This window comes from Carya illinoinensis, chromosome 4 (genome assembly GCF_018687715.1).
Source record: "Carya illinoinensis cultivar Pawnee chromosome 4, C.illinoinensisPawnee_v1, whole genome shotgun sequence".
NCBI lineage: Eukaryota > Viridiplantae > Streptophyta > Magnoliopsida > Fagales > Juglandaceae > Carya > Carya illinoinensis.
This window is the reverse complement of record NC_056755.1, coordinates 1531382-1540498: the sequence shown is the minus strand read 5'-3', so window position 1 is coordinate 1540498 and position 9117 is coordinate 1531382. Positions and strand designations below refer to the sequence as shown.

The 9117-nt window shown below is 36.9% G+C and overlaps 1 protein-coding gene across 1 annotated transcript; it reads right to left on the bottom strand.

Moving 5' to 3' along the window:
- Nucleotides 1-188: 188 nt before the first annotated feature.
- Nucleotides 189-1704, bottom strand: LOC122307903 (zinc-finger homeodomain protein 10-like). Its single transcript, XM_043121024.1, has one exon. The coding sequence runs from the start codon at nt 1391-1393 to the stop codon at nt 443-445; it is 951 nt and encodes a 316-aa protein (XP_042976958.1). The 5' UTR covers nt 1394-1704; the 3' UTR covers nt 189-442.
- Between the last annotated feature and the right edge of the window lie 7413 nt (nt 1705-9117).

The window sequence follows — 9117 nt, the reverse complement described above, 5'->3', positions numbered from 1 at the left end:
GCCCATTCCAACTTCTAAAGATAAATATTTTATCAAAAAGAAAATTTCTATAGAAAAATAAAGCTAAAATAAAAATATGAAGTTAATGATCGATTCCCAGATTCCCCACAAAACGCTTCAAAACAACAGTCCCAAAGGACAACCCAAAAAATAAAGGAAAGATATCATGCGAAATAAAAGCGCAGAAGAACTTTGAAAAAGAATTAATAAATATAACAGCTAAAGTACTTGACCAGGAAAAAGAAAACTAAAATAAACCAAATCGGATTCCCTTTTGGATCAATCTAGCTCTTCCAGAGATATCCCTCAACAAGGTGATCATCATCTCATTAAGATTAACTAAAAAAAAAAAACCAATAAAGCACTGAGCAAGAACAACCTACTAGTAATTAATACTCCAGTCTTACTCTATCTAACACCTCATTATTATATCATCCAACGATCAAGAAGATGAAGAAGACCCATTAGCAGCACCATGAGCCCCGCTGTCACTATGGTAGTGATTTGGGTTCTCGCCGAGATTGTTGGTTTCTTTGTCGTCGTCGTCGTTGCCGTTGTTGTGGGTTTGCTCGAGAATGTTGTTGCTGTTCCCACCAGTACCATTCACATCTCTCCTCCCGAAGGTGTTCTTATTGTTGTGCATCCACACCTTTAGCACTCCCTTCTCCACCCCAACGTCGTTGCAGAACTCTTGCACCAATTCCTCGTCACTCTTTTGCATCTTCCACCCGACTCTCTGGGCAAACTGAAGCATTTTTTCCTTCTGTTCGTGGCTGAACTTGGTCCTGAACCGCTTTCTTGCATTGGGGCTGGGCGTGACCATAGTGTTAGTAGGCCCAGCTGCGCTCTCCGGTGGAGCCGACAGTCCCCCAGAGAGAGCCAAAAGCATGTGCGGCGCGGAGGCAGGGTAGTAGGAGGAGGAGATCGGCGGTGGGGAAGCCGAATTGGGGCTTCGATTTAAGGCTGGTAGTGGTGGTGGTGGTAGAGGGTGGTGACGGTGGTGGGGCCGGTACTCAAAATCATGGGTGGTAGGAATAGGGTCGTCGGGCTCTCTGCGGTGGAAATTGCGGTGGCAGCCACAGGCAGCGCATTTGAGAGATGTTGGGTCGACGGAGGTGGCGGAAGGGGAGGGCATGAACTCTCCACATCCGTCTAAAGCGTGGCTACCCAAGGAGGCTGCATGGTTTTTGAGGCATTGTTTGTAGGTAACAACAAGTTGTGGGGGGGCGAGGTGGTGGTGGTGGTGAGGATTGTGGCGCTTGAGAACACCGTTGGAGAAAGATAAGGGCTTGGAAGGTTGGATCCGGGTTGGTGTCTCAGTGTCAGCTTCTGGGGATTTGATGGCACTAATGGTGTTGTTGGCGGTGGTGGCGATAGTAGGGGTTATGTCCATCGCTCTAACATCTAGGGTCCCCAAAAAGAAATAAAAAACTGCGAAAAGAAAAGAGCTTTTTTTTTTTTAACAGGTTATTAGGGTTAGGTTTTTTTGCAGATAAAATATCTGAGTCCTCGGAAGTAGTAGGATGTCGGAGAAAATGGAATAAATAGGTAGACTATGGGCTATGGCAGAGGGATAAAGTTTTAATTTTGGGTGATGAGGAGCTAAGAACTAGGAAGGAAGGGAGGAAGGAGAAGCAGAAGATGGATAGAGAGATGATGATGATGATGATCAGCAGTGATGTTGTCTGATAATAAAAATCTTTTCGAGTTTTGTGGTTGTCCTTCTTAACCACTTGGTTTTTCAACCCTGGTTCTAATCCATGGTTAAGTTGCCGACCCCACTTGGGGTTAGATGTTGTCTGTAACAAATAATAATATAATATACCTTAGCAAGTGAGCTATTCCTTTTCAATTTCTACAGTACACTACTCGCATTTCCTCATCCTCGCTCTGAGCTTTTGACCGGGTTGCTGCCTTCTCAATAAGGATCCGTCCGGCGACTCGCTTACTTATTGTGTACGGCAGAGATGCAGCTCAGAGACATGACTTACTGTAACCCCGTCTTAATTTGTCAATTTGCTGTCTGTAAAAAGTATCATCGACTGCTTCAAACTGTAAAAAGCCTTTCCCAAATTTTCTTTTTTTAAGACACGATTACCCTTCCAATGGCGTGGAGCGGTGTAGGCCGGGCACTGTTAAATTTTAATTAAGTGCTATTGGGAAATGACAAAACCGTCTTTTGAAATGTATCAAAAGTCGAAACTTGTTAAGGCCACCTCGTCTCGTCCCCAAAATGAAATTTAAGAGCTTGTTGTCGGCATATGAGGGAATTCCGGGACGTTAGAAACACCCCCATTTGATTCTTGTATACAAAACGACATCGTTCCAGTACTTTGCACGGTTGACAACCTTCAGCCTGGACAAAAAGCACGTCCTGAAACTGTACCGCAACAACGGGGGTCCTACTTTCCGCTCAGACCAAACTACCCCTCGAAGAAAGAGCTATTAACATCCCAGTCCAGCCCACAATTCGGACTCCGGAGCTTAGTCCATGCAACACGAAGACATTTTTGGTAACCACACGCCATAATCGTGATTAAACGTAATAAAGCACGATGATTTCTTGACACGTGGCAATACTGCTGCACGTGGCAAAAGGCATTTGTTACACTTTTCATTACTTAGCTGCCACGTATGTTAACGGGAACATGGCCCGCAATATTAAAGTCAAGTTTTTTATTTTATAGTATTTATACGGGCATATAGAAGTCAAATTACTAATGTCCGACTCAGCCTTAAAGATCGGTTCTCAAAAAATAAAAAAAAATAAAAAAAAAAAAGTTGAAGAGAAATGATTGGCTGCGTGGAGACTACTCCGTTAAACTGCACTGACTTTGTCGTTAAATAAAATATTTGATTAGGCAAATCAAGCGGTGATTAAAATGTGGACTGTGGAAAACGAGGTAATATTTTTAGGTGACGCAAGCGGACCAATCATGGAGCAGCTAAGGTTTAATCATCGAATGGCGTGCAACGGTTAGTTGCATTGAAACTCACGACCCGTGAATTTGATTATCCAGAGGTTTTTGAGTTTCAGCCATTCAATACGACTATTTTTTTTAGGCCTTTCAAATTTACCTCGACATTACCCTTTTTTTTTTTTAAAGCTTTTTATAATTTTATGAAAAATATTAGAGAAGCTACTCAAACTAATTATCACTCAATATTATTGTTAATGTATTTTATTTTTTTAGTTTTTTTTAAGAAAGTAATTATTATTAAAATTATGTATTTTTTTCTTAATAAAACTTATTTACAAGTTCGCTTATTAATATATTAACGCATGAAAAAATTAATATTTTTTTACAATTATAATAAATTTCACAATAAATTAGATATGCAGATTTCTAAGCACATAACTCATAATTTAAAGAGGAAAAAAATAATTATATTATCTTGCAGTTAGATAGCTAGCATTCCTTTATTAGCATATTTGAATGGGTGCATGGTGTAAAACATTAATACTGGGCATATATAAAAATATGGGTCCCCAAATGAAAGTCCGTTGCTTGAGCAGGTGGTGACCTTACAAGGACAGAGCACCTCTCACCTACAATTTCCTCATTCTTACAGAGACAGGGTCACATTATATTGGGTGCCATGACAGCCACATGCACCCTCTTTTGCCCTATTTTTCTAAGCCACCGTTCACCATTCATTCCCTACGTTAAATATTTTTCTTGCATCGTCTTCACTCCTCATCCTCTTTTTGTACAGCACGAGAAGACAAAACCATTCATACGTACGGTACTATATATACAGGCTATAGCTCGTGCTTTATTGTTCAGCTAATTACCAATCTCAGCAATTCGTGGCTGTAAAGCTTTCTACCATGCATGGAAACAAGACACTCAAAAACTCTTGTACAATATATATACGTTTGTTGTGCCGTCTTTATATATACAACTCGATCGATCGCCTGATGACATGTAATAGATCGAATTAAGAAGATATGAAGATTAATGCTAGCTGTTGTTTTAACATCAGCAAAACGCAACCTCAACAAATCATTACGAGGTTAAAATTAAGTACAAAGTGCTATATATATATATAGCCTAATCAATGCTAGTACTCGATCATCCGATCCGTGTTAATAATTATAAGTTTATAACCCCCAAACAAAAATGCTGCTATGTTGAGAGCTCATCTACCGATTAAGATCGATCGTTCTAAACTTACAATCTACCTCAATCATTTAACAAATTATATATTATTGTTGAAGTACTACTCTTAAATGATAATCCCTCACCTCAATTCTTACCAAAAAAAGACAAGACCCGCTGGCCCAGACACTAATAATATTATTATTCCCTCCCCACCATCCCATGATGGCATTCGAGATAATATCATTCATATGCAAATGTGATATTGATGTTACATCGATCGGCTAGGTAGCTGATAAGAGTATTCAGTTTGTTCCCTTTTTTATTTTTGGTAAATAACAATATAATATAGCTAGGAAGCAAATATTTGACACCAAAACCTCCAATATAGTTAATTTAAAAGGTGATAAGACGGATGGGTGCGTGAGACTTGGCTAGCAGCTTTGATTATGCTTTAAGGGAGATATCTATCTATCTATCTAAAACTGGCCTATATATATTTTTTGTGATAAACTAAAGGGGTTCTTAAAAGACAGCGTTGATCTTATGGAAAAGAAAGATCCGTAGTCTACGCTACACTTGACAATTGTTCTTTCTTTCTTTCCCCGATTGCTAGTCATCTCAACCCATCGTCTCTATTAGTTTATAAGGAATGTCGTGTCACTTCCTTGGAGTCATTTCTACTAATAATGTACCAGAAATGAAGACCCCACCTTTTAAAGTTCCCGTTGTTGTATTTTTATATATGAAAAACCTAACTTTCAAATCTGGGATCCATGTTAATTTTCAAAGTCAAGGAGCTAGCTTTGTTTGTTTTCTTTTCGGCTAGATTAATACGTATGATGATCACGATCGGATTTGTCCGTATTGAATTAAGCTCATGCTCTAGGGCTTACGTACGTGTGATAACGCGTAATTAGTAACTCGGGAATTTTCACGTCGTATTCAATTTTGCAATTTCTTTTATTAAAACTTCATGTTCCGTCTAGATCATCTAATATTTTTGGCTTTTGGATACATTTCAACGTACGTACGTAGGGATAATATCTCACTAGCTGTTACCAAGTACAAATTAAGAAACAGTAACCCAATTGAGGAGCTTCATTCATCAAATTTAGTAGACCTCAAAATCAATCGTTGATCGCGTACATTAATCGGCGGGTACTATATATATATTATTAGGCACATGAGATGTATAGTAGTGAATTGATAATGTCAGGCGCCGGGCGTACAGTAAAGTTAGTAACCTATATAGCTCGCTCGATTTAGGGTTTCATCAAGTTTTTTCTTTTGGGGGTGGGGTTGGCCTGGGGGGCGTCAAAGATAAATTAGATGCAAAGAAAATACCTAACATGCCTGCCTGCGTCCAAAGCCCCATGCGGGAAAGAAATTAGAGGGTATCACCTAACATGAAACAGCTCATGATGATCATGATATATGATAGCAATACAATAATACAGTAGTATTCGATTGGCCTATAACTATATATTAAATGGTCCATATATATTAATCAGCAAATTAAAAAAAAAAAAAAAAAGGGATACTTTTATTTTGGGTGAAATATATATATAGATAGATAGACGAAATTTTAGACCCATGAAATGTGACCTTACGCATGATTTTTGGTGTCCGATCCCCATGCAGTATATGAAATAATGGGAGTGATGGTCAAGGCAACAACCGGCACTGCTTTTGCACAATTATTTCCTGTTTTTATTATCTCCAAAGATGGCCGACGCATGATGTGCCTAATTGATCAGGACTCAGGCGCCGGACTTCTACTACTACTACTTCAGAATCAGATCTCTAGGGACCAAATTAAGTAAGGGGCCGGGGTGATCGAGATCGTTTTAATTACTCATGAGAAAAAAGGGTTCCCTAATATATAATAATTAAACCACTGATCATCATGATTAATTATCCTGAAACACTATAGTCTTCCTAAATTAATACGGTTGTCGTACCAATCAATACGAGTATATAATAGTACTACTGTTTCAACATTTTCAAAGATTTATACATAAAAGTATTAATATATAGTAATAATAATTGTAATAAATATGGAAACAGTATCACGTTGTTCGTACGTACCATGTTGCTTGAAATGCTGAAACATGATATGATGTGGGAAAAGAAAAAAAGAGTCGTATTAATTGATAGTTGCATAAAATTGACACAAACATCTCAATGGCTTTAGAATTACGTAACAAATACACATGACCATTTAAGATGACCACTCAAAAAGCTCTCTGATAAGTGTGAATGTCGTGAATCCTGAAGAGTAGGGCCTCCCTTGTCTCCAACCAAGCCAGTCCTGGCCCATTTATTTCTCTTAATTATCACTTTCGTTTTCCATTTCGGTTTGGACCACTTGGACACTTTTTAGAAACTCTCTCACCCTGCCAGCCCAATTTACTACGGTTTTTTGTATTTACAGCTTCTCTCAAACTCCATAGATTCTCGTTAGTTTTGTTATTTATAATTAATTTTAATATAATCAAATATTCCAAACAGAATGGCCATTTTAGAAAAAAAAAAAAAATCTCAAATTCTAATTAAATTATAAAATTATTATAAATCGTATCATATCAACTATATCGATGGTGAAATGATATTAAGATGTAATTAGATGATTGAGATCATCAGCGGCTTGCTTCAAAGGTATCAGAAGCTGGCTAGCACCGCTACGAACCCTAATAATGGCGTCTGACAAATCTACCTAATGGTCCTTTAACAAATGGACAGGTCCTTAAATATTTCTGAAGAAAAAGCTTTTGAATGGGATTTGTGGTAGAACAGCTATCTAACAATTGGTCATGACGGACCTACACGAATGCATGCATGCATGGTGGACCAATTTTTCATGTGTAATCAAATCATGAAAACCAAACCAAACCAAGCAACTCGATCGATTTTTAATTTTGGTGGTAATAATATTATGTTTTTTTAATAATTAATATGTATATGCAGAAAAATGATCGATGGAGATGTCATAATTAGCGAATGAGCTGGCCTTGCCGTTTCGTATGTGGCACCCTTTGCTCACGGTGCAGGGTTTTGTTTTGCAAGACAAGACCACATCACTCTTCAGCTGATATCTTGCTGTGCCCTAACCACCCAATTTCATACTCTTATATCAATCGCCTTCCAATTATTATTATAAATGTATAGTCGAAATTATGAGAAATTAATTAATAATCTGGACCGAAGCTGGAATAATATAAATCAATATGAAAATCGAATTTTTTTTTTTTTTAGCATTTCATCTCTTAAGTACTGATATATATGTGACAACATATGTATTAATTTCCATATATATGCACAATTCTTAATTAATTGCTGTTAATATTTACATACTTTTGATCATCGACAATATTAATAATGGGCCGTCAAGGTTGCACAACATATCTTTTTTTATTGATTTTGATGGGTAAATCAAATTTCATTAAATTTTATGGTTTTTCTAATTATTAATTTTAAAAATTAAAAAGACTAGAAGTTAGGAGGTGCAGAATATATAATTTCAAAATGAAAATACATTGTTTTCTTTAATGCCTAACGCGTCGGATCTAAGTTGGATATTGAGCTCATAACTGCGAGTAACCCAAGATATGATAGGCAACCATTTTGCCAAATATTTGAATAGGCCCAACTCGTTAAGAAACCCAGCGACGATTGTTGAAAAGCAAAGGTAAAGAAGACCCATAAAACGCTCCAATACAATCGTACAATTACCACTTTCGAGCCTATTTTATTATGGAATATACTCTATTTATAATAGAATTATATAAAAATAATTTTATAAATTGACGTAACTTAATGTGATTCGTCAGATTATAGAGTTATTTTTATTATAAAGTAGATTTATCAAATCAGAAGAAACAATGTCAATTTATTTTTATGTAATTTCTTTGTACATATAGCTCTTTTGTTATTTTCCTGTAACTTAAAACAACTCCGAAGATTATGATCACAAGCTCACCGACATAATTCAGTGATATATATATATATATATATAATATATCTCTTTCTATATATATATAATAGGTAGAAGGAGATCGATGCAACAGTGGTTATGGAACCCATCATGGAGAAGGATTGATAATGCTGCCAACTCGAGTATTATATATTATGATATCCATGCATATATCGATGTTAAAGATGGTATGATGTATAACTTCTTGTACGTAATTTGGTTTGAGTAGGATTGATCATAGTTTTCTGGGAATGGGATCTGTGCAGGGGTGAATGTTATCTTCCTCAGAAGCAAGAAAAGAATGATTATTTTGAACAAGTGGGTCTATGTCTCTCTTTAAATTTTTGCCTGGAATCATGAGCACTGAAATAGATCTGGCTCCCCATGTGGAAGGTAGAACATGACCACATGCAAGAACATGAGTGGTGTGCAATAGGCCAGGTTGTCAACTTCGGTCCTTCTTCTGCCGTGACTGTACGGTGCACTACACTGAACCCCTTTGGGGCTGCATCTCATTCAATTCACTTAATTGTTTAATTATATATAATTATTTATATTCAACATGATCATGCATAAAATAAAGCAAATGATTTTGATGCAAGTACTTGAGTTTTTGTTACTATTTTTTTGTGCTTAACAACCATTGTGGATCATGCAATTTTTAAGAAGGTTTTTACTCAACTTGTTCCCTACCATTATTCTTTTTTAAAGAACCCTAACTACCAGCAACTAATTTGCAGATTCCATCATTCCATGTGATGTCGTTAATTAATTAAAAAAGAATAATGAACTGGAGTCACCCGGCCATTAAAAGTTGAGAGTATTGAAACAGTAGACAACATGTGGGCAAGGTGGAGCATTAAATAGGCAGCAAGTTTCAACCTTTCCCCATTGGATATATCGTCAGAAACTATTATATCTGGTTGTTGCATGCACATGACAATATCATAAAATCTCCTCATCAGCCACTCTGCCAAACCCCACATCCTACGTGGCAACCGGGTTCATTAACAAGTAATTAAATCGGTTTTGCAATGT

Bases quoted from the DNA above. Each gene is read 5' to 3' on its own strand.
- LOC122307903 (XM_043121024.1), bottom strand. From the start codon at position 1,393: ATGGACATAACCCCTACTATCGCCACCACCGCCAACAACACCATTAGT.